We start from the raw sequence: 27,324 nt of genomic DNA on the forward strand, positions 1-27,324 counted from the left end.
TAGTACAAGAGCAATCCACAGGCAATGTGGCTTGAACAATCGAACCACAACCCAAAGGGGCATACTCTAAAGATGGATTCCTACACAAAGTCCTTCAAAGGTTCGATCGAGTTACCCCGGTCTTGGCATCTTTTATAGTTAAGGATAGAATTTTGGGTTTCCCTGAGATTATGCTTGCATTATAGGAAGCTAAAGTTCACAATTTTTGGAGTTGTCCCTTCAGGGAGTATTTTGTTTGCTTTTTATCTGGGTCAGGTGAGGCAGAAGACAGTGTGTGGATACTGCTAAGTGGATTTTGAGACAATCAAATCATATTCTTTGTGCTTAATGTAAAACAGGGCCCTACGGAAGAAAGCTTCGCCGCCAACAGCAATTAGCAGTTCGGCTTCCTAGGCATAGCAACCGGAAATCAGTTTTGCAGCATTTGGATCTGGCTGGAACATCTCTGCAGCTACAGTAAACCCTGCAACCTCAGCCCATAGCAGGGACCAAAGCGCTGTCCGCGGTGCTAAAATCGAATGCGCAAGACTGGAGGTCTCTAAGAGGCACCAGGCTGCCCGACTCTGAACCGCGCTTTCTCGGCACCACGCAGAAGCTGCCAGGGCTGTGCGGGGTGCGGGGCGCTGTGCGGGGGAGGGGTGGGTGCGCGAGCTCGCCGCCTGCCTCGAGTCGCGCACGCGCGTCCGGGACTGCCTGCCCCTCTCTGTGACTTTCCTGTGTGTGTGCGTGTGTGTGTGTATGTGTGTGTATGTGTGTGCGCGCGCGTGTGAGAGAGGAGAGAGGGAGAAGAGAGCTCGAGAGAGGGTGATTGTGTGAGTGCATGGGAGGGTGCTGATATTCCCAGACACCGGGACCACAGCGGCAGCTCAGCTAAAAACTGCATTCAGCCAGTCCTCGGGACTTCAGGAGCAGGGACAGGACGCAGGCATCAACAGCCACCGGCTAAACCTGGGAAATAAGGGTTCTTCTGCCTTCACTTCGTGTTTTTAGCAGCTCCTTGCTAAATTTCGACCTCAAAATGCAGAGGATCTAATTTGCTGAGGAAAACGGTCAAAGGAGGAAAAGGAGGAAAGGAAAACGAGGGGATATTTTGTGGATGCTCTACTTTTCTTGGAAATGCAAAAGATTATGCATATTTCTGTCCTCCTTTCTCCTGTTTTATGGGGAATGATTTTTGGTGTCTCTTCTAACAGCATACAGATAGGTAGGTACCTTTTGTGTTATGCCTTTGAATTGTGCATAATTTGGTGGTAATCTTTGTTCACAGTGTGCAAATTAATTCATGTCATGTAGACTTATGTCATACCTTGACTGCATTCCAGATTGAAACTACCTAGAATATACATGATTTTCTTAGGCTGAAGCAAAAAGAAATGACTATGCCTTTTAACACAATAGAGGGGAAAGGATCTGTTCATTTCTGACCAGGGACTGCGTTACTTCTGCCTTGAAGGCATCTCCTAGTGTGCTCAGATTTTCAGGGGAATGATCGCAAAGCTTAAGATTAAAAGGGAGAATCTTTTTCGTCTTTAGACTCTCCCCCTTGCCTTAGATCCGTTGGGCACCTTTTGGATCCTTGCTGCCCAACTCACTGATTACGTTTATTATAGCGGGTAGTGTGAATAAGAGACTCTGGGGCTGTTGGGTGCTAGCATCCCACTCTTATCTCTCCAGGGCTCTGACATCGTTCTCTTGCTTGCTGTTTCTTTTTGCAGGGGGGCTATTTCCAAGGGGCGCTGATCAAGAATACAGTGCATTTCGGGTAGGGATGGTTCAGTTTTCCACTTCGGAGTTCAGACTGACACCCCATATCGACAATTTGGAGGTAGCCAACAGTTTCGCAGTCACCAATGCTTGTAAGTAATGAATATTCATATCTTTCCAGTGCTGCACAGGGACACAGGGAAAGCAAGCCTGTGAGTGCCAGTGAAGGATGGTGTGCCTCTGTGTGTGTGTGTGTGTGTGTGTGTGTGTGTGTGTGTGTGTGTGTGTTGCTGGCTTGTCATGTGTGGGTGGGAGTGATTGAACACGCGCGTGCGTGTGAAGGTACAGCGAGAAGGTGGCTGTAATCTTTGGGACCCCCACTGACCAGTGGGCAGTGAAGTGGGGACAAAAGGCACTGAACAGTATGCGCAGTATGTGCACCCTAGAATCTGGGGTAGGGGTTGGACTTGGACTGTTCTTTCAAATTCAGGGGGTTTTTGCTTGATTCTGGCGCCTCTAAAGAGGATCTCCCAACCCCCTCCCTCTTGCGCGCCTATTGGCACTCTACCAAAAGAGAACACGCTGTTCCCCAGGGCGCGCTGTGGGACTGTTGGATAGATCTCATGCCTTAGTCCGGTAGCCTGGCAGGGCAGCTTCGACCTACAGTCCCCGCAAGCCCCACGTCTTCCTATTGCACGGGACAAGTTATTGCAATGGTTGAGGAGTTGGGCCCGGGGCTGTTACATAATGCCCACCCGAGGGGCGCGGGCACGAGACTGACGCAGGCCCTGACTGGCTTGTGTGAGCGGGCATGGAAGGGATGCTAAGAGAATGGAGACCCCGAAGGGCTGAGGATGCGGGCAGCGGGGGATGAGGCTGTTGATGGGGATGCCTACCAGATACAAACCTCAACCTGATCGCCGGCAGAACAGGGATGAGGAAGGCGAGGAACAGAAGCTAGGTGCATTCTCAGTTCCCTGAAGCTACGCCCAAGTAGAGGCGAGGGTGGCCTGAGTGCTCACCAGCCGCGCGTGCTTTGTTCCAGGGTCGCAGGCTCAGGCAAAGGCGACTGGAGACTGAGGATGACTCGGAAGCGATTGCATCCGGCTGAGTTTTAAAATCTGAAGAAGTCGCAGACCAGCCATTTTAGCTTTTGCAGTTTTCAGTATCATCCCCTGGCCTCTGCGTAGGGATCTGGAACTCATGAGGACGCTCTGGCAAGGCTTTAGGCAGAATGACTGGTGTCCACTTGCTGGGCAAGTGCGAGGTCGCCCGAGGCCGAGGACTAGGTCCCCGCGCTGAGGCAGCATCCTGCGCGCTCCCAGCTGCTACCATTTCCGGCCTCCAGGCTGGCAGATGTTTCCTGCCTTGGTGTTCTTAGCTTCCATTCCATAGATAACAATTTGGGGGATGATTTGCAGGTGGTTCACCTCCCACTTTGGTTCCCCTGTAACAGAGCGGAAAATCACCAGAGGAAATGCCCAAGGCAGTGTTCCCACAACCGGTTGCCATCCCACCCACGCCCCACCCCACCCCCGCCCCCCAAAGTCTGTCATGTATTCTGTGCTTTAGTTCTGTAACACCAGGGACATCAGCAGGCCAGTTTGCAAACCCTGTCCGCAAACAAATAGGTGAAGAAATGCATAGGGTGATAATGTGGTTCTGGTCATTTACAAGACCAGAATTCTAGTTTTTCTGAAGGAGCCTTTTAAGGATAGTTCTCTTAATATGCTAATGTTGAGGAAAGAGGCAGAGAGAAAGAGAGAGATGTTGGTGAAAATAGAGTCAGAGATAGAAAGAGAGAGAGAGAGAGAGAGAGAGAGAGAGAGAGAGAGAGAGAGAGAGAGAGAGAACTTCCTCATAGAAGAGACACTAGATGGCTCAGTGGGTAAAAACATTTCCTTCAAACCTGACGGACCTGAGATTACTCCCCGGGTCTCTGAGAGGAAAAGGAAAGAAATGAAGCTTGGATATTGATTGTCCTCTGACCTCCACATGCCCCCTCCAAATAAATAAATGAATAAAAATTTAAAATGTAATAGAATATTACAGAAAAGTATCCCAATGCAATAAATTTTATTACATAATAGACACAAAGAAAATGTTTTAAATAAATGTGAAAGGCGTCTTTAATTGTCCTATTTACCTACTGAATTAGGTCATTCCTGCGCTACCAAAGAAGTTTCCGTTTCTTGTGAGTTACAGTTTGGCATGCAACTTGAGTTGAATTTTACCCAGCTGCATTTGTATGCACAAATTTGTATGCACAGTGCGCTGCCGAGTGGGATTACACAAAGATTCTGAAATATTAAAACATTTTGAAAATATTTAATAATCAAGAAGTTGATCGTTGGTAACAAATAAAGAGATGAGCTAACTGGGAAAATAACAAATACACCCACGAAACTAAACGTTGTTTCTCTGTTCCAACAGGTGCTGAGCCACTGTATTGGGGCTCTTTAAGGCTCAGAGGTTGTACTTTGTGTGGCATGTATCCTCAGGCCAATATCGTTGACTGGGTTTATTTCTAGTATGAATTGTACTGAAATGAGATATGTGGCAAGAGTACACACACATGGAACAAATACATTGTTTTCTTTTACATACTGAATTTTATATATCTGACCATAGTTCTAAAATGAAGTATATTCAAGCCTTCATTTTTTAAATAGATTTTTTCCTTTAAAAGTCACTGAAGCAAACATTCTTATACATTCCCAGATCATAAGACTACCCCACCCACAGAGCAGTATACCAGGCACTAAAATAACAGGAAGAAAAAGAGAAACAATGCCTCAGGAGAACCCAGGACCTTGACTTTGCAACTCCAATGCTGTAAGCTTACTGACTACTACAGATAACTGATATGGCACAGTAATAGAAATGAGGCTCTGCAAACAGAATTTTCTAGAGTGCACATTGGCAAGTGGTAAAAAGTCAATTTATATAATTTATTAATTTATTTTGTCCCTTTCAATTTTCCAAAACTTGCAAAGACAAATATTTGCCTTGGAGGCAGGGGGCTAAGAACAGTAGAAATGATACAATTAATTTAACTCTTTAAAGGGAAGAAAGGAGATGAGAGCAGAGGAGGCATATGTGTGCACAACCAAATAGCCACAACTTCCAGGTTAAATAAATAAAAGTCTGCTTGCCCCATGTATCAAGGTAAACATGACCACTTAGAGGCTGCTCTGGGTTTTACCCCAATGCAAATAGATAATTTGTTTCCTTACTCTATTTAGTCATCTTTCATAGAAAAGATACAGCAGCATTAAGTACATTGACAAGTAAGATCAACAATGTTTTTCCCCCATTTTCTCTGGAAACCTAAGGAGGTTATGACAATGTTGCATTGTATGAATTACTAATTGCTGCCTCTAAACAAGATTATTCTTTATCCTAATGAGTGCAGAGAACAAAAGTTATTTGTTAAGATTTGTTTGTTAAGAAAGCAAAGCTTTAGAATGAAGGGCTATGGGTTTGTGGAGGAGTGGATCTGCTTAGTGACTTAACTGTGTTTCTGAGATGGATGCTCTTACTCAGGAGCACTGAGGCTGACATAGAGTGAAATGTCTAAGGATGTCTACTGAATGGTGTAAGAGTTAAATGAAAGGAAGTCATTTTATTCTGATCTAGAATGTGCTCTGCTGCACTCAGCTCCCACACCTTTTCAGTCACAACCAGATGATGAAAGTACCTGTTTGTTCCCTTTTTGTTTCCATGGATACCAGAGAAGACAAAGACAGACTTCCAATGTGTTTTTTTCTTTTTTCCCTCTGCCTTTTTTTTCTTTTCAAGCCCTTCTCCTCTCCCCACTGATCCCTTGCTCCCCCTTTCTTTTCCTTTTAGATTTTGTTCAAATGAATGTTTAAATAAGCTTTTATTATGAGAAAAATTTAAAAGCTAAAAGAAGAGAGAAAATTGAGACTATCGTTTTAGCAGGAGTTGAAAGCAGTGAGGGACCTCAGAACCAATCTTTTACCCATCCACCCATTTATCCACCCATCCACTCATCCACCCATCCACCCATTCATCCATCCACCGATTCAATCCATCCATCCATCCATCCAGTACCACAATCTCCCTAGTACCTTCCAATTGTCAGAGAATAAATGAATATTATCCCAATAACAATTGCTTTCTGATCATTTACTTCAGTGGTCTTTCTAATGGTTTTGGGAGACTTTGAAATGCTATGCTTTTCATGAGGAGAAGCCTCTGAGGTCCTGTATGAGTAGTTTACTGTGAATATGGAAAAGAACTCTAGTAGGTCTTCATGAGTAAGTCATCATAGTAAAAGAAAAAAATCTCAATTTTTGAGAAAAGAATAAGTTGATATTTGTGTTTCTGTACACACTCTGAGGTTAGCTAACAAAACCAAGAAGTGTGTTTAGAAAAAAATATTAAGTACTGTATACTATAAATGATTTTAGTAAAATTGAATATGGGGACCAATTAGACAAACGTTTAAATAGAACTTTTTAAATAGGTTATATATATTAGTATTCGATCTCCTACAATTTGGGGATTAAAGAACAAATAAATCTGCTTATATGCATCTGTTTCAATTTATTCTAATTGATTATCATGATAAATGAGCATTTATCTAGCTAATAGTAATTTAACATTTTTATATTTTAATTCTATAATGGTACATACATTATAATAATTTAAAAATTACATAAAGTAGTGATTAAAATTTTATTTTTCTCTGAGCCAGCAGATGGAGATGTTGGAGAAAAGATTGTGCTCCATCAAACTGCTGCACACATTGAATACCTTCTAAGACGTATGAAATGAAGTTATTTGGAGACATATAAAAATATCAATTAAATGTATTTAGAAAGAATTAACTACAATACCATGTTTGGAAATAACATTCAGTAAATACTATAAGAAACAGATTGTTTAAGAGTTTATTTTTAATTATAAATTTCTACATATTTTTGCAAACTTGATCACAGGCACAGAATTCTAAAATAATTCTTACACACACACACACACACACACACACACACCCGGATGTGTGTGTGTGTGTGTGTGTGTGTGTGTGTATGTGTCAGATTTTAAGCCTTAATTTTTTACCAAATATTAGTTCTAAGATGTCTTTCCTATCAGTGGATTTTAGTACTGAATTATTGAGATTGTATATCTGTGTCCATCAAATTATTTAATGCTTAATAGCCTTCAGTACACTGTACATAGAAGGAATCCTGTGTGTTTGGGGCATATGTGTGCATCTATATTTTTAATTATAGAATTACATAAGAATTGATTGCTCAGTTCATCACATATAGCTTTTTCCTTGAGAAATATATGAAACATACCATTACTAACTATAATATAAAGAGTTTAACAAAACCAGAACTAACTTGGATGCTGTTATAAAAAAATCATGACATGAAGGAAAAAAACAAAAACCAGAAAGAGAAACTATTGCCCTTTCAACTGAAACATTAGAGAAACTACATAGCTCATTTATATCTAAATAGATAATAAATAGGTAATTTATTGTTGAATTATCTGTACTGAAAATTTTCTGTTTATTTTTATTATTTTATTTTATTTTATTTTATTTTATTTTGGTTTTTTCAAGACAGGGTTTTTCTGTGTAGCTCTGGTTGTCCTGAAACTCACTCTGTAGACCAGGCTGGCCTCGAGGTCAGAAATCTACCTGCCTCTGCCTCCTGAGTGCTGGGATTAAAGGTGTGAACCACTACTGCCCTTCAAAAATTTTGTTCTTATTTAAGAAATTTCAAGGAAATTGAAGAGCACAGAACAGAAATTAGATTGTAATTGGTTAAAATAATTGTATTTTGGGCTGAAACTTAGTATGTAAATAAAAATCATGACAAGAAACTATAGCATGCTTATGTATTTGACTGCTATTTGATATCTTGCTACTTCCGTCTGGAGGATATTTTGTTTCTCAGCAAGTGTACATAGGCAGGTTACTGTACTGTGACACCCTGACAACTGGATGCTCTCAGGAGCTCTCAGGCTCTCTTGACATCTAGGGAATCCCCTTCAGTTATCTCCAAACTATGTGTAATCTTGAAAGATGTAAAGAACGAAGCAGCGGCTTGCTAATGATTCCAGTGTTTCAGACACTGTAAGAAAATTCAACAGACATAGTTAACCACAGAGCTCATTTTATCAGAGGTTAACAACTAAAGAGAAATGAGGAACTATTTTTTTTTTCGTCTTTTCATCTTGCGTTAGAGTCAAACATTGACTGGGCTTTATTAGCCTCTGAGTACTATTCCACTCCCCTCCCCTTTGTAAAAAAAATACTGGATTCTACTGAAGATTCTATGGATCCTATTGAAAGAATAAAACTCTCTTAATGGCAATTTTTAGTCAAAATTTCTGAGATTATCTCAAGTGGGTTTAATAATTATCAAACCTGTTATAATGTTGTTCCCCTTCCATGAAACTGGAAAATGAACTTTTGAGCTCAACGTTGATATTTCAGAACTAATCATGATTTAAAATTATATATATGTATATAACATGATTTGAAATTTTATATATTTTTGAAACAATAGTTACCAATTTCGAAGAAAATGCTCATTTTCTTCTACTCTTTTAGTAACTCTCCAGTACTAGTCTGCTAAGACGTCATACAGAATAATTTTTTGTGTTTATTCTTTTAGTGAAAAAAATTAACTGAAATGTCTAGAATTAAAAATTTGTATTTTTCAGAGAACATTTTGAAATCTATTGCATTGAGTGTTTGTATATGTGTGTGTGTGTGCATGTATGTGTGCGCATGTGTGTGAGTGTGTGTGTGTTTGTGTGTATTGTGATTACATTGTATACATGAATTTTTTTTCTTCTGAGCATATAATTTATCTTTAAGTTAGTCTCTAGTAGTTTTGCTCTGTCTTTCACTATATTGATACTTTTTGGGTATATTAACTTATTATATTTCATTTTTACATTAGCATATTAATTTGATCAACAGTCTAAGTGCTTACTTCTAACTTATGGATTAAGGCTAGGGACAGTTGTAAGATTTAATATGTTAAACTTAATAACAGTCTTCAGCAAAATAGAATCAGGAGAGTTGTGAAATAACGGGCCGATTTCAGAAAGACATTTTTAAGTAAAGAATTTCTTATGCTACTTTGATTTATCTTTATCTTATGCCTAAAAAGTCATTTCTATGTCAAAAGTCATAATGCTTTTATTAATTTTAATATTTTGAGACTTCAGAAATTACGATTTTAGTTTTGTAAAATCTATTTAGTGCTGAATTCTCCATTTTTGGTAGTTATTTCAATGTTCAAAATACGATAAAAAAAGTAGGTTGGACTGACGTTTTTCCTAAATTTTTGTCCGTCTAAAGTAATTTGAATAGGGCACCTTAATGCTATGATACTCCCTTCTCCGCATGTAAAATTAACTCTAAATGTTTGCCATTTTCTTCTTTTGTGTCCCTTTGAAGCTGTTACTCTGATGAATGTCTGTAAGCCTCAGAAAATATCCCTGCATCATACATATTTTATCTAGCTTACTAAACACTTGGATTCTACTGATAGACATGGAACAAATATATTTATATAACACAAGACTGTCTATTGCTTTAATAAAATATATGTGTGTCTTGTATAATTCTCCACCCACAAAAGAATATAGACTAAATTATTCATTTCCATGTCCAACATTGAAGTTTGAGTTACATAACTTGACATCAGAAAAGATTGCGTTATCCCATTAGTCTTTTATGGCTGATTTTAACCCTCAGTCAGAGGTTTGTTTCTGATTTAGCATCCATTAACATCAGCCCAGTTGCTGCTGCAAGAATGTCAACCACGGGATTATATAGGTTTCATTTCTTATGTGTGAGAGGGTCATCATGTTTAAGCAAGAATCTCCATATCAATGAAGATATTCTCTTATGTATATTGCAAATACCATATGTAAAGTGCAAGAACATAGACCATGAAGAGCAAGGGGACACATCGCAGGCACTGGAACTTTGTCACTAGCCAGAGCTGTAAGAATTAACACTTGAATTTCCTCCCTCTTTCTCTTCTTCAACGTTTACTTTGGTTTGATGGTTGCTTCTCTTGGGTCTTTTCCAGAGTGAATCATCTGAACTTTCATAGGAATTTTACAATTGATTGAATTCTTACTGTAAGATTAATTTTGATGTGGTATAGAAATGATTTACTGTGTGTACAGGGAAATCAGGTAAGGAGGCAGTGTCTATGTTCCTTTTTCAAAACACAACACTGAGGTGTTTTATCATTCTGGGATGGGAGAAAAAAGCCACCTTTAAACATAGAAGATGAAACAGTGACAGAAATGACTTGGGAGATATCATAGCTTAGGAAACAGTTGACACAAATAGCTAGACTGTGGTACCATGGGGTTGTCAGGTGCAGCCATTCCACATCTGCTTGATAAATGCCAGGGAGCTTATTTCGAAAGATCAAGGAGCAGTCTATGTCAACACTAATGAGGCATTTCTGTTTATTTAACCTTCACTCACACATATATACATTTAACAATAATCTGACTACTTAATAAACAGATGTTTTAAATTTTAAGTAATTATAAAATTTAACAATGAAAATATTTTAAATGGAAATTCATTTGGATATTTCTAATACTTGAAATCTAGTAACTCATGAGAATATATTTTTTTAGTTATTTATAATTCTCAAATATCTTGGCCTCAAACTTGGCATCTTCTGCCTCAGCTTCCCACATAGTAGGGTTAAGATCATGTACAACAGCTACATTTAAGAGAATTATCTGAAAGAAAGTTTTTAGGATAATACAATAAATAATTTCATTATAAAATATAAGATTGCATTCTGGGGGGAGTTTGGTCAATCTGTTTAAATAGACTTTCATGGTGCTAATTTCAAACAATGAAGACATAATTATCAAGAGATTTGTGTCTGCTATTTGTTGTGAATTACATGTGTTTAATGGAACTATTCATTTGCAGTAATCCAGATAACACAGAAATAGTTTGTAAAATGGCACTTCATTTGTATGTGAGACACTGGCAAAGGAAAGTGATATGTTTAGAGATATATTTGTGCAATTGTGTGTGTGTGTGTGTGTGTGTGTGTGGAGAGAGAGAGAGAGACAGACAGACAGACAGACAGAGACACAGAGATAGACATAAAGACAGACACAGAGAGATTTATTAATTTTTCTTAATACATTTTGTGTTCTATCACATTTTGATTGTCATTATCTTCTTTTGTGAAATGTATTTCATATTTGTAAAATGTTGAATTTCAGGTTTGCTTTGATTTATGTGGAAGATGGTGAAGATTGCTTTATAACCTCTGAGGTCTTCCAAATTTTATAGTTTAACTCATTCTTTTACAGTGTTTTATCTGTACATTTACAGGCCATTGACATTTTTCTATGGAGAGACTGTTTTAAGGGGAAGGGCCGTAATTCAAACGTTAGCAAGAACGTAAATACTTTTAACTCTTTGCAGGAAAAGTTCATAAAATCTTGAGGTTTCTGTCTTGGAAAGAAGTAAGTCAATGGTTAGCATTATAGTGAAGAGTGAAGGTTTTCTTCTGTGAACATTAAGAAACATACACCGTGAATTCCTGGAACCCACAACCCTGAAGCAGCCTGGGGACTGCCTTCCAGTCCTGTGGCTCGGTGTGGACACTGAGAAGTTGCTTTCCAGTTTCCCAGTTTTCAGCTTTTTAGAAAGTAACCATCCTTTACAGGATTTTGTTAAGATACAGTCATAAAAACTGGAGGGATGAACTTGGCCACACATATGTACAAAATAGCAAAATTTGATTATTCTTAGTGGACATCTTGGATGATGACATGCTAAGACACACCAGGGATCCATCCCATAATCAGCTTCCAAACGCTGACACCATTGCATACACTAGCAAGATTTTGCTGAAAGGACTCAGATATAGCTGTCTCTTGTGAGACTATGCTGGGGCCTAACAAACACAGAAGTGGATGCTCACAGTCAGCTATTGGATGGATCACAGGGTTCCCAATGGAGGAGCTAGAGAAAGTACCCAAGGAGCTAAAGGGATCTGCAACCCTGTAGGTGGAACAACATTATGAACTGACCAGTACCCCGGAGCTCTTGACTCTAGCTGCATATGTATCAAAAGATGGCCTAGTCGGCCATCACTGGAAAGAGAGGCCCATTGGACACGCAAACTTTATATGCCCCAGTACAGGGGAACGCCAGGGCCAAAAAAAATGGGAATGGGTGGGTAGGGAAGTGCGGGGGGAGGGTATGGGGGACTTTTGGGATAGTAATTGAGGAAACTATGTAATAAAAATGTTAAAAAGTGGAAAAAAAAACCCCTATAAGTATCTTTTAATAGATCTTTGACACCTGAGCAGAACAAATGCTACTTACTGACAAAGAGACTAACAAAATCAACCACAGGAACTACTACAAATACAGTGTAGATTACAATTAAATGTGAGTGACCATCAAATTAGAGTTCCTGACATTGAGTAGGAGTGCATCCATCCCCTTTATTGTGTAGTACACTTCAGAATGCTGAAAACCACTAACTTTAGTATACCTTCCTAATCTAAAGTTAAGATATCTCAGCACTTTACAGAATCAAGCACTTTATAGATTCCCAATCTTTCTCTTGTTTAATTAATTAAATTATATTTGTGTAAATGAGAGGCAGTCTGGAGAGACAAAGGCTTGAATTCAGGCAGAAATAGGCTTGAAAATAATTAGCAGTTTCATGGTGCAATACATGACATTTAGTCTGGGTAAGATAGGGTTCACTTTCCTTGTCATACTTATAATACAATTAGAGGTATTGAGTGGTAAAATGAATGTCCAGATGAATTTGTAACAAGTGAGTCAGTATACCACAAGTAACGATTATATTTTCTCATCAGTTTTAGAAAAGTGTTGAGTATGTATTTTCGGGAATAACTTTGGCATCTCCCTCACCCACGGCCCCTTTCACAGATAAGAAGGAAGAGCTGAAATTTGTTCATAAGTTAAATCATAGGTTTACACTACTTATTTACCCTTTCACCATTAATGTATTTAAGGACCAACAATGAAGGTCTTAGGTTCCCATTAAGAAAAAGGCAATAGACACAAACCAGTTTCATTTTACGCTCTCTTGGGAATCAGCAACCTATAGATTGTTGATGGCTATGGAATCCTTTGTCATATTCTTTTGACAGTGTAGATTAATGGGCTTTATTTGCCTGTTTCTCATCTGCTAAGACATGTGGAGTGTTTAAAAATAATTAAAATAACTACTCCACTTGCTTTGTGAAACATAGGCATCTGACTGGACACGTAGTCACAGTAATGCATGAAAATATTAGAGACTTATCTAAGCTTTATGAAGTTAGTCACTGCCTCACTTTGATGTTACCTTATGTTACAGTCAGCAGCTATATTACTCTAATGTAGTGTAGCAAGAAGTTGAAACATACCTACTCTTTTAAGACAAATCCATAAATTTATAAGGAAAGCTATACATCATGAGTTTGGAATCAAGGTTGGGGCAAAATGTAGGGCATAAAAAGAGAAGCACTGATCTGTTGAGTGCCAAGTCAATCTTGTATGCACAAAAAGCTGTCACAGAATTTGTCTATCTTCTTCAAACATTTTGTGGATATCTGTTCTAGACTGCTTCCTGCAGTAATGTCAAATGTGACAGTAACAAGAACAGTTCATATACTGGAAATTATTGATGGTTCGAGAGGTCTATGGCAAAGGAAGTTACTACACCAACTAGACAATCTTATTATATTAGATTTTATAGTTATTGTTTGTAGTTCATTTATAAATCTTATGCTATGTCTTGGATAGAGAAGTGAATTGAAGTATTTTAAAATGAAACTGTTAATTGCCAATCTTGTGATGAAAACAAAAAAAACGATTTTAGAGGTGAAAAGTCATTGTTTTAAATATCGTCTTTGCACATATTCCTGAAAACAACAAAAAAAAAGTTTTTCCAATTGTAAATTCCACTGTTGATAACTATAATGCTAATTTCAGATCTTTAAAAAATATTTTGATTCAAGTTTGAAGCAATAATTTGCAAGTTATTTTGTGTACCAAAATCTCTTTAATGCACTTTGAATTAGTGCAGACAAGCTTGTTTGTTGGTCTTTAAATAAATGAATACAAATAAACAAATTTTGTTCTTTATTAAAACTAGTTTAGATTAGTGATTGATAATCAAGCTATAAGTTTTACAATGGTAAGGGGCATAGCATATTTTCAAATGTTAATATAAATAACTGCTCTGAATAAGCTAAGGAACACAGACATCCTACCATCATAATCTTAGTTCTAAAACAAATATTATTTAATCCAAACATTGATTTTACAGCAATCTAAAAATTCTTGGTGTAAAACATCATGATTATCTCAAAAAAAGTAACTTTTATGTATAACAAAAATAAAAAGAAACTAAGCCATTATTTGAAATAATATGTTGCTGTTTGGGGTGAGTTAAAATTTAAGCTATACAGAAGTTTTGAAATTGACTCTAAAGGCATTTATAACAAGGCTTGTAGGAAATGGGAGAGAAGAGGAGATCTGGAGATATAGTGTGTTCTGGACATAACAGGATTGCTGCTGAGCTGTGCCTGTTTTCTAGATAAATGAGATTCAGTTTAAGGTAGATCACACATTCCAATGGTTGGCTTTATATACATGAGCCTAAGGGTAGTACAAATTGTGCTCTGTGAATGAGAGAGAGAGAGAGAGAGAGAGAGAGAGAGAGAGAGAGAGAGAGAGAGAGAGAGAAAAGAAGAAGAAGAAGAAGAAGAAGAAGAAGAAGAAGAAGAAGAAGAAGAAGAAGAAGAAGAAGAAGAAGAAGAAGAAGAAGAAGAAGAGTAGGAGTAGGAGGAGGAGGAGTAGGAGGAGGAGGAGGAGGAGAAAGAGAGAATTTAAGTAAGGTGGGGGAAAGTAGCCCTAGAGAGCAATGCAAATGGAAATGGCAAGCCTCCATCCATGTAAACAGAAACAAAACAACCAAGAAACCCCAAACAGACATAGAAAGACTCTATGGGTGAGGAGTTGAGAGAAACGTGGGGCGTGACTCTGAACATATAGATTGCATGCATATATGAAATATTCAAAGAATTAAAAAATTATATGGAATTTTTTTTCAAAGTTACTTACACATAATTTTAAAACACGGCAAAGGTGATATAGTCCATATTAATTCTGCCTCTCACCCCACCCATTTGTCTGAGATAATCTTTATCAGAAGCTTCTAGAAATGGGAAAGTAGTAATAGTACAGTTGTTTATTTTGATCACCTCTGCCTTAACGTAAGTAGAATTCTTTATTACTCGCACAGCTTGTCTCCCTCGTACTTGCTCAGTAGGCTGCTAGCCATGCTGAAGTTTGTTGATGAATCTTTTCGTCTACTCCTGTCCTGTTACTTAAATGGACATCTTTTTTGTATGATGAAGGCAGAACCCAGGATCATGCACACACTAAGCAAGCATCAATCACTGAACTGTATTCTCTCACTCACTGTCCATTTTAATTATCTGCATATAGGATTACAATTACAAACATAATAAATTGTGAGCAAATAGTAGTAGCAATTATGGTTTTTCTATGTATTTAAAAAGATATAACTTTATATACTTACTTTATATATATATATATATATATATATATATATATATATATATACATACATATACATACACACATATACATATATATGTTTCTGGTACTGCCTTCAGCCTCTTAGTGCTCAATTTAAACCTTTTAAACTTTTACTACAATATTTCTTATGTAGATTTTAGGCAAGAAGATACAATTTGTATTCTTGTATGTGTGTGTGTATGCACTTGTGTGTCCATAAATAAAGTATGTACATTTCATCATAGTTTTATTTAGTGTATGCCGTGTCCATTTTTTATTTATTGATACATGAAAGTAATATGCATTACTATCCACCTGTGCAGTCCTTTTGTCTGGTTCTCTGACTTTTTTGTTTGTTTGTTTTTTGCTTGTTTGCTTGTCTTTTAGGACAGGGTTTCTCTGTGTAACAGAGCATAAAGAGATAAAGCTGCCTGTGCTTTTATTTCATATCCTCTGAATTTTGATTGTTTTGTTTCAAAGTAAATCATCTTAATTTATTTATTATGCATAGAAATTCCAGGAATCCAACTTCATTTTTCATTTAACACAACCAATTTTCAAGTATATAAAAATTCTATCTTATTTTCTTGATTTGAATTCTATCAGATATACTTTTAAATTAAATAGTTCATCAAAGAGTTCAAAGCAAAGAATTTGCACTGAAAGAAAAAAATCAGAACTCTATTGCAGTCAAAGGAATGTAAAGTTATGCAAGATATTTGTTTCCTGAGGAGCATAGTTACCATAAATTAGGCTTTTATGTTGCAAGGTCTCAGATCAATAAAAGAGTGTGTCACATTTTGAACATTTAGTTGAGCCCAGAGGGATAAATAGAAGATTTTATTATGTTTTTTGGCTCATGTCACAGCACCATTACTACTAAAATGGGCTCTTGGTTTTGCATATTCCCTAACCCATATCAAGTTTAAGTAATGGGGTGTGATTATGACTTGGTTTCTGAACATCACTTTGAAGTTAATTCAGTGTAGCAATCTGCATGTGCTCACAATGTAATCTTTAAGGAGCGTAGTCCATATGTGACAAATGAGGGGAAATTATCTCAGGTACTCATGGCTATAGCAGCCAATGTGAGGTTTCCTTTCCCTCTTGTCTTGAAACCGTCATTCTCTAAAATATCCCAATGTGAATCTATATGTCAGAGAAATGGAGTTTCAACTCTATCACTAAAGAAAATGTGCAAGTGTTACATGCAGCAATAAAAATCCTCAGGTTATTTTATAGTACCTTGCGAGGACTGTGTAGTTTGGGTCTCATATCAGGGAAACCTGTAAATTTTTAACCACTTTATTTTATGGAACTGTGAATGTTACGTGGCCTTGGTGATAAGGCTGAAGGTGAACAAGGGTCTGGAAGTAAGTTTTTTGGACCATCTTTCTATGGGCATTAAAATGGAAAGTTATTTTTATCTTTGAGTGTAAGTTAAAGCAATATATTATATTCAGTTTCTACAAGGCTGTAGTCATCTCTTTATATTTGAGTACATATTTTCATGGAGTTAGAAAGGATTTTTCCTGGAGGAAGAGGAAAAATATGCTTTTAGCAGCAGAGTTTCAACGCAAAAAAAATTGAGAAATAAGTATATTTTATGAACAACATAGTTTCATTTCTTCCACCACTCAGTGTGATGATTCAATTTAAAACGTTTTTCAGATTTGTTTTATTTTATGTGTACTGGGTGTTTTATGTACGTGCATGTCTGTGCACCACTTGTGTGCCTGGGGCCTATTGAGAACTGGAGCTAGAGATGATTGTGCGCTGCCATGTGGGTACTGGGAATCACAACCAGGTTCTCTGGCGGAGTAGCCGTTGCCCTTAACTGCTGAGCCATCACTCCAGCACAGACTGTTCCAAAATTGGTGTAAAATCCTCCTGTAGCTCTGATTAAGATGTTATTCCTAAACTAATTATTACTAGTAAACTAGCAATATCTTAAAGCAGAAAAGTTGGAAACCTAGAGAAAAATATGTATAATTATACCCAAAAGATAATTATTATTACTATTAGTAAAATTTTCCTATTATAAAAATTTTACTTATTTTTATAAGTAAACAGTTGGTGACATTAAAGCTGTTTGCAAATTTAACTTTTATTATTTCATAATATTTATTTTGATCAAGGAATTAAATACCTATCTTCATTTTCAGTAATTTTGGAACACCATTTAATCTATTATAAAATTCTGTTGCAAATTAAAGTTCTATATTTTCCTAACTCTGAGAAGCATATTATTGTTACTGGGGCAAAAGCCATAGATTATTTAGTTAAAGATTTCTGATTATTACTTTGAGAATCCATGCCAATTTCTAATACCACTATCAAACAGACCATGAAGTAACTAGTCTATCAGGTCCTTGACTAACATCACCGTTCTTCTACATATTAATATATGAAATAATTTTTTCATGTTTAGTGCACATTAGTGTTTAATAAAATATTTAATTCAGTTCTTTGTCCAATTTTCACTAATGGTTTTGTAATATTTTATTAAATTGTTTGCTTACATTTAGTTATTTAAAGATAGAATAGATAGGTGGGACTAGATGGCTTCATGTCCAGTAATATGCTGCTTTCCTCTACTAATGCCCACACCACTTCAGCTGACCTAGTATTGCTCAAATCGGCTGGGTACCCTCCAAATCCAAGTGTGGGAAGAAGACTGGTGTACCTTGCATCCAGCAGGAAGCTCTGTGCTTGTGACTGCCAGCGATGTCCACAGCAGATAACAACTTTGATCAATAAAAATCTTTTCAATTGTTGTTACTGGGCTCACTATTTTTCCATTGATTTAAAGAAATAATACTTTTTAAATATTATTACTTCAAAGATGCATAGGTTTAGTTGAGTTGTGGAAATTTTATTCCCCACTAAATCTATACTTATTTAAGGCTACAGGCAACCAGAGACATCAGAAAACCCTACTTAGTAGTTAACTGGCTTGTAATAATAGCATAGTGAGGTTGTCATGCCTGCTGTTTTCATTACAGTTTCCAGTAATGCACAGGAAAACCATATTCCTTCTTTTAGAGTTGTAGATTGCCTCATAATAGTGTGCTGAGTTCACAGGATGTGGAGGTAAAGCTTGAGAATACATTATTTTATATTTATGATTATTCAGTTCAATATATTCATAGCATTTCTATAGGCTTACTCAAAGGCTAAGATATCTGTGTTATTTATGTAATTATAAATACTTAAGATGGTTATTATTCACTGTAGAGGTAAATATCATAATATTTTTGGGTTTCTCTATTTTCCAGCATTTTCTTCATTCCTAATGTTTGAAATTCTCAAATTCTTCATTGCTTGTATCTTATGAAGGCCAGACTCTTGAATAGCTATCTATTGGTCACATGGTTTTTGTGTTGTAGAAAATATATTTATTTACTAGATGATCTATTAGTATGCTTTAAATTCAATTTTATTTATCACAATATATATGTTTAAAACAATTTTATATATGTATATGTCTACTTATACTCTACCATAAGTATTATATACATATTTTATGATATCGGTGATTGAATATCTTTCTCATGATGTCATTAATATTTTCTTCTTACTCGTTCATAATTTTATTTCCTCGAAGACATTTCAATTTTTTTCTCCTAGATCAATTATGCCATAATTTGAAATAATTTATTTAGACCTGTTATATTATTTCTATGTGTACTTTTAAGTTCTTCCTTTTTCTTTAAGTTGAAAATCATGTTCTCAAAAAATATATTATGATCAAGGTTTCTCCTCCTTTGGCTTCTTCCAGATCCTCCCCACCTCCCCACCAACTCCATTTCACTCCTTCTTTCTCTCTTTCTTTAGGAAAAAACCAACCAACCAAACAGCAAACAATCAAACAGGCAAACACATACACTCACTCCCAAACAAATGAGAATAAGAAAAAAAACAAGAACAAAAAAAGATGGGAAAGTAAAAGAAACACGCTCACAGATACACATACATAAACAATCTATAAAAATATGAACCCAGAAAGCATAATATAAGCAAAAGTACAATAAAATTAAATTGCCCAAACAAAGCAATATAAAAAAAATCAACAAAAATATCAATGGCTAGACATCTATCCATTAATATTTTAAACTGTACTAGACACTTATTGCTCTGGATTAAGGATTATAATTAAATAAGCCTTACCATCTGTTTTATTCCCTTCATACTCATCATTGACTATCTCTGTCCACCTTATGTGGGTTCTTTCAATAGGATAGTCTCTTTATTACCGTCATTGAATTTAGGGTGTATTGAAAGGAACTAACATTTCTCATGGCAGACTCAATCTCTTTTATTTTGATTTAGCAGTTCTGTTTAGTGGTGTAATGGCGGTATATAGTGAGCTGAATTATGTTGAGCTGTCTGAGCTGTTGCTACCAATTCTGACCTGCGGCTGGGGATGTCAGGGAGGGATGCTGAACAAACTTCGCTAGAATACTACCTCAGGATTTCTGCTTTGGTGAATGCTCAATTCCAAATTGTGACTTCTGGCCCAATAAACTTTTCTTTCCTTCCATCCCAGCAATAATCTAGAAGCAGGAGAATCATGCTTCCTTTTAAAATGTATAGATTCCTTTAAGGGGGCATAAATAGTCCTTAATTGCTTTGGAAAATGGAATTCATGAATGGAATGTTGTCCATTATTTGTGTGTAAATAAAAATCATTTTAAAGTAAAAAAAACCAACCAAACAACAACAACCAAAAAAAAAAAAAAAAAAAAACAACCCATAGAAACTCTTTGAAAGAACATAAACTTCATTGTTTGTTGTTCTTATCTTTTGGTTTTAGAGACAGGGTCTTACTATATGGCTCACATTCGCATAGAACTTGCTATGTAGCCTGGGCTGACCTAGAACTCTGAATTCTCTGTCTTTAGCCTCTGAAGTGGTATTGGCATAGGCATGTGACTGCGTATGAAGAATAAGCTTTTGTTTCTTTGTTTGTTGTTGCTTTGGTTTTATGAGACAGGCTCTTTCTGTGAAGCCTTCGATGTCCTGCAACTAGGTTTATAGACCAGGCTGGCCTTGAATTTGTGGAGATCCACTTGCCTCTGCCTCCTGAGCACTGGGATTACAGCATGAACCATCACTGACCAGCTAAGGATACCATGTTTTTATAAGTGATGTTGTGTTCATATATACATCACTCCTGTTGTAGCTGGGGAAATGCTGTCTCCTTAAAGTTGTCAATTACTTCTGGCTCATACATTTTTTTTTTCTATGCCCTTTCCCACATAGATCCCTAGGCCTTAAGGAAAGGGGTTTGATATTGACATCCCATTCAAGGTGGACGATTCCAAAATATCTCACTCTCTCCACATGTGTCTACTGCAAGAACCTTCTCTTCTGAGGGATGATCAATGACAAGATCCCAATAAACAGACTACCCTTCTGCAAGGACCCATATAAGCTGGGCATGCCTAGTCAGTGATGAGCATGAAGAGGATAAAACAATCAGATGACTAAGCTTGTTTAAATACAACCCTTAATCCAGAATTAGAATACGTTAAATGTCTATGTAGACAAACAAATGAATGTAAATAGAATTTATTCTATTTTATGGTAGTAAAAATATTTAAAGTTATAGTGTAAATTGATAGGTAGCTCATCTATATTCGAGTGTTTCTATTAGAGTAAAAGAAATATTTAAAAGGAGAAAGGAAAGGTTCAACCTAGAAGACATAATAATCAACTATAGAAAATGAACTTGCCCTATATGAAGACATATCAAATACATCACTGTGAGTGATAATGAAAACAGTCCAGAAAGCAATAGCTTAACCTTAAATCGTTTGTATTCACTAATTAGTATTTTTGACTATTGTTCCAGTATTTGTTAAAATACAAACATTTAACCTGTCTTAATTTCAAAACTATACTCTAAAAATGAAACTTATAAATATCTTTATACATAAAATTCAAAAGGCATATCCTAAACATAAAATAGCACAAACATACATGATTCTTAGAAAAGTCTAGATCTTAGCACTGGGAAGCAGGGAATCAAGAAAAATATGGATGATGATAAGAGATAGTTTGTGGGCACATTATACACTTCTATTCTCATCTCATTCTTTTGGTTTCTTTTCTTCAGTTTGTTACTTTTCTTTCTATTTTGCAATAGTTGTATAAAATAGAATACTTGCTATTTTTGATCTTCGTTTTCTAACTCGGTTGGAGGACTCTATATTCTGGCAACATTGGTTTATTTTCTGTGTGTTTGTGTTTGTGTTTGCATATGTATATGTTATGTTTATGGTATGACCTTTGAATTTTCCATATAAAGATACTTATAAGTTCTATTTTTTTATTTCAGTTTTGAAATTACAACAAGTTAAGCTGGTAATTTAACAGATACTGTAGCAATGATAAAATAAAAGTATGGAATACCAAATAAAACCAATAGAAGGAGGAAATATATATAATTCCATACCAAACCATACACACACACACACACACACACACATATATATATATATAATGGCATATGCTGTTAAACCCAGCATTCAGTAGGCAGAGGCAGGTGGATATATGAGTCTGAGGCCAGTCTGGTCTACAAAGTTAGTTTCAGGACAGCCAGGGCCACACAGAAAAGTCTTTTCTCAACCCTCCTATCCCCAAACAAAATATACATAGCTGATTCTCAAAGGCTTATTCAGCTTCTAAATTCCCTGTAACAAAGGGCTAAAGGAAACTGATGTCAACTGTGCATAATTTGATTTTATAAGACATATCCCTGCCTTCTTGTGCTTAACAGAGGGCTTCCTTTTATAGCTGAACATTGTGGAAAAGATAAAAGCTCCACAGAAGTGTATCTGAGAGCAAGAAGCATGGTGTCTGATAGATTTTTACAGGGCACTTGTTTTTAGTAGGAGAGCTCCATTACAATCATGGATTATCCCTGTTCAGCTGGTAACGTGGACGGCAACTCAGTACTCTATCTGTTAACAGCCATAATATGACTATAGGTACCGACTTGGTCATTGCGGGTATATTTCATGTGCAGAAAATTCATAACTAAAGATCAGTAAATAAGAAGGATTGAGTTCAATGTATGTGAGTCACTTCTGTCCCTGCCAATAGTATTATTTTAGTAACCCGATGGTGCTTAAAGAATTTCATCTTCTTTTGCAATGTTTGCAATTCCCAAGGCGAAAAGCACCTTGGGTTCAAAAAGATTTGGATATGAATCTGACTTCCAACTCGATAAAATTGATCTGAAATGAAAATTCTTGATCTTATAAAATCAAATCGACCCCAGAAAGCTGAAGGAGTGTGAATTTTATTGTATTTTAATTTTCTTTCATGAATATCCTCTATGTGGGAAAGGTCAAGATCAGAGGGTATGGAGCTCCTCTGAAATACTAAGCAGTGTCAGAGTTTTGCTCCCCCGTTTCCACTTTTTCTGTGCATCTCCTTATAGAAAAGTCAGAGTAGCATCCTAAACAACATGATGAACACCAAAGGGAATTGGACTTTCTGCAGAATAGGAGCAGCATTTGGCAATGTTTTGTGATGTCAACAATGGCTTGTGCTTACTGGCCTATAACTATCACTCTGTCTACCATGAAAGATGGTTTTCTCTCATGGAACCTCAATCAACAAGAAATCAGAAGAGACTGCCAGGGCAATATGGTGGAGCAGTGATAAATAGATACCATACTAGGAAGGGTGGATAAGGAGGGCACCAAAAGGAGGGAAGGTCTTATCTGAGGATAAGGAGCAGTACGGTAGAGGAGGAATTGGGAAAAGGTCATCTCTGCCAGAGATAACCAGAAACACAAAGATCCCAGTGAGAGAAGTCTTGGAAAAAAGCTGACAACTAGCAGAATGAGTGGGTAGGACGGTAGGCAAAGATGGCCACTGAGAACAGAGCACAGCTCTGAAGCAGCGTGAAAGCAGCACCTGTCTGGATGGTTAGTTCATAAGCAGGCTGGAAGATAAGCAGTAAGGCAAAACAAACCAAAGAAACAGATCTGAAAGCTACGCTGAGTGCTTTATCTTTAGAGCAAGCGTCAGCCAAAATGTCCAATGGGAGGAAGCAAGACTGCTGTATATATTCAGAAAAATTTCACAATGATAAAATATATTCCTTTCTTTGGCTTTGGAATTTCCCTTTATGTGGTATGGTGTAGGAACTATGGTCATTATGAATTTCTCTGTAGAAAAGTCTTGGATATTAACAAGTGGTACGCATGCTAAGGCAGATATGAGGTCTGTTTGTCCTAGTGAGATGAGAAAAAGCAACTGGGAGAGTAAAGGATTTATTTCTCCCATATAAACAGTTCATTATCAAAAGCAGTAAGGGTTCATGCAGAGCAGGAACCTGGAGGCAGGAGCTGATGCAAAGGCCAAGGGGTGGGGGGTGCTACTCAATAGCTCTCCCATCATGGCTTGTTCAGCCTGCTTTCTTACAGAACTCAGAATCACCAGCTCACAGATGCCATCACTACAATGGGTTGGATTCCCCCCTCCCCACCAATCACTAATAAGAAAATACCCTACAGATGGATTTTATGGAGGCTTTTTCTGAATAATCCTTCCCTTCAGATAAATCGAGCTTGTGTCAAGTTGACATAAAACTAGAAAACAGTACTGAATTGCTTTCTATAAATGAAGCAACTGATTAAAATAAGTTCAAACTTGAGATCTTAAATATCTGTCCCTAACTTACTGCCAGAAGTATTTTTTAAACAAGGACTCTCCAGTAGACTTGTGAAACTTTTCATGGTGAATGATGTTGAAGATTATGGGCTGGTTGGTTGGCTTGGACTCAGGAACCCCATTTCCTTTTCTTCTCTCTCTATGTTTCCTTCCTTCCTTCCTTCCTTCCTTCCTTCCTTCCTTCCTTCCTTCCTTCCTTCCTTCCTTCCTTCCTTCCTTCGTTTCCTTTCTTCCTTCCTCTTTCTTTCTTTCTTTCTTTCTTTCTTTCTTTCTTTCTTTCTTTCTTTCTTTCTTTCTTTCTTTCTCTCTTTCTCTCTTTCTCTCTTTCTCTCTTTCTCTCTTTCTCTCTTTCTCTCTTTCTTTCTTTCTTTCTTTCTTTCTTTCTTTCTTTCTTTCTTTCTTTCTTTCTTTCTTTCTTTCATAGCCAGGCAGGATCAGGAGGTCAAGCTGCTGGGAGTGTCCCTGAAGCCTTGTCTTTGGATGGATGAAGAATCTCTACTCTGAAAAATAAGATTTAGAAAAACATGCAATTTACCTCACTTTTAATCTTCCTCAGTTTCTTGGGGAAGAAGTGCCTGGCCATGGTAGAAAATATAGCTACTCAGAAACCTGCCAAAGATATCTTATGTTCTAACAGTATTTATTTTTCCCAGTTCATGTATCTAAAAGCATGGGGGAAAATGGCCAGCATTTATCAACAGGGAAGAAAGTAGGTTCGTATACATAATGGAAGCAGGTTTGTAAAGTGAAGTTGTTGTGTTGAGTGTGCCAAAGGCACAAAGGGAAGCTGATGTCCTTTATGTCCTCAAAAAACTCTGCTATTTTGTTTTAAAATATCAGGCAATAATTAAGGTGACATCTCATATCTACTTCTGGGTTGGTTTGTATTGCTGAGTTTAAAGTTGGCCGAATGAACTCTGACTTCCTTTGTGAAAAATCTGCTCTGCTTGTACCCCCTCCTTATCTGAGCAGTGATGAACTTGCAACTTCATGTCACTCAAAGGACGTCCAAGCTAATAGCCAGCCCTAGAGTGTACAGTTGGTTTCCTTCGAACGCTGATGCATTGCATCAGTTTTCTTTTTCTTTTCTTTTTCTGAAGATACCGTTAATTCCCTATAGCTGCAAATTTTAAAGATTTTAAGTGTGATTGGAAATATGAGAGAAATGAAATGGAGTCACAAAATGGCAGGACAGACCTCCAGAATATTAAGATAAGAAGTGGCATTTTGCCCAATATTTTCCATTACATGTTGTTTTTTTTTTTATTCTTTTTAAATCATGATTAGTTTCTTCTCAAGAAATTTTGTCTTATATCTGACTGCCTTTGTTTCTGCTTTTATTTAAACTCCTTTTCCTTCAGTTCACTCCTTGGGAAAGTATATATGCTCTTTGCTTTCGCAGCGTGGCATGATTTCATATACATGAACAAAAATAAGAGGCCATTCACCCTCTTAGGTTCTCTGGAATCACATATAGGGAAACAAAGAGGATGCAATCTGTTGTTTACAGCCAAGCTTAGGGAATGATTTATTTCTCATAGTTATTTTTATCTCAATTTTAAGTGCTTTAGAAAATATGATTACATATGAAATATTTAAAATTGTAATATTAAATCTACTTTCATTTGGGATTTCTAAATTTATCTTTTTATATAACTTCTGAAAACAATTGAAAGTTGATCTTCTTTGCAACTATAGCTGCATGGTTGGATTCATTTTCTTTTAGTAGTAGATGGAAGCATTTTCTTGACTCTTTTCTTTTGCTTCAGCAAATGAAGAAGAAATTTGCTAACACTAGAGAGCTGTCACAGATATTTCTGTCACATCTTCTGAACACAGTGTGGTTTTCTGTAATCAGCACCTTCCTTTCCAGACTGATTTCCTTGGCCTATCTTTGTACCAACCTGTCCCTTGTGCCAACCTGTCTCTGGAAATGAAACTCAAAGTTATCTTCTCCCAGAGTAATATAATTATACTAGGGAGTAAAATAAGATGCATACACTCAAGACTTGAAGACACCATGCAGTATATTCCAGCATATATATTTATATTATATTACATTACATTATAACATATAATAAATATATAATAATATAATATAATATAATATATATTATAAAGAATTTTCCCAGATTTGTAGACAGTAATTAAGGAATGGTGTAGCACAAAGTCCCGACATTGGGAGTTTCATGTGCAGCATCATTCCTAAACACAACCGAATTGTCACAGTAGTACCCAATGTAAACCTAGCTCCCAACTGCTACCTAACAGAAGATGTACAGTTCTCAAAATCCTGCACAGACTGGTGATATACTATCTAGCTAACAAATGGGAACAAAGTACAGTTCTAGTTTAAAATGGGGACTTCAGAGTTCTAAGCCAGAGTTCCTGTGCACGTATGAGTTTGTACAGAATATGGAATTCAGACAGCAGTCAGCCAGGCACACACCCAGGGAAAAGTGGAGCCATTATCCCGATATCAAATTGCCACTGTCCTATAGACAGATGTCAGAGCTTTCTCAGTTCAAGTCAAGGTGAAACTGAGCATGCTTCCAAGCTGGAAGAAATTTGTGGCGCATTTCCTTAATAAACTAAGCACATGAGGGCATCTACCTCAAAAGGTGATGCGATCTAGTTAAAGCGGCAGTCATTTAAAAAACAGATTTGGACTCTGTGTCTAGGATATATGACTCAAAACATCATGTGTCTGCCAAAGTGCCTGGTTAGAATGTGCTGAATGAATGATACTAATCTCATGCTTTGCTACCCTGTAATTTTCTCAAGTATAACCTAATGCTTGGTACTTGTATTGTGTATCATGGAGACCACTGCAGTGTTGAGCTAGCTGTAGGTGATAAGAATCTATTTAGCTATTAATTCCTTAATCTAAGCCATTGCCTAATGGTCTTCATACTGAGAAACTACAATGCTTGAAAGAGAGCCACTATGGGAGTGTTGAGTTCTCTTACCTTTGTGTCTTATAAGTGATATTTATGGCTCCCGAGTCTTACAGTCAAGCAGAAGGCATGTGCTGAGGCCGTTACCTCAGTGAAGGTAACTGCTGATTGCTTACATTTCAAAGAACTGACTTCAGTGCTCTCTGAGTACTTTGTAACTACCATTATGCTGCCACACCTTACATCAAAACTGGCGATTGTGCATTAATTAGACTGCCAAGAATCATTACATTTCATAAATCAAATAAAATGCTTCTTTTTTGTGGAAAGATATTTAAAGCGCCAAGTTTTAAGTTCAATGCACAAGTTTAATTCTCTTGACACTATCTTCCCTCAGGAAGGGTA

General features: G+C 36.8%; 1 protein-coding gene across 6 annotated transcripts in view; it reads left to right on the top strand.

Annotated features, from left to right (window-relative positions):
- The first annotated feature begins 665 nt into the window (after window positions 1–665).
- The window catches only part of Gria2 (glutamate ionotropic receptor AMPA type subunit 2), a 124,186-nt gene continuing 97,527 nt past the window's right edge, over window positions 666–27,324 (top strand). For 4 of the 6 annotated variants that reach the window (XM_029475049.2, XM_029475050.2, XM_021159171.3 and 1 more), the window contains exons 1-2: window positions 667–1,204; window positions 1,716–1,856. In XM_029475049.2, coding sequence (XP_029330909.1) covers window positions 1,117–1,204; window positions 1,716–1,856 — 229 coding nt within the window. In that variant the 5' untranslated portion in view covers window positions 667–1,116. Of the gene's footprint in view, window positions 1,205–1,715; window positions 1,857–27,324 lie in introns of all 6 variants that reach the window. The other 2 variants (XM_021159170.3, XM_085835816.1) reach the window with 1 other exon arrangement.

The sequence above is a fragment of the Mus caroli genome, unplaced genomic scaffold (assembly GCF_978045245.1).
Source record: "Mus caroli unplaced genomic scaffold, Mus_caroli_1 scaffold_3, whole genome shotgun sequence".
NCBI lineage: Eukaryota > Metazoa > Chordata > Mammalia > Rodentia > Muridae > Mus > Mus caroli.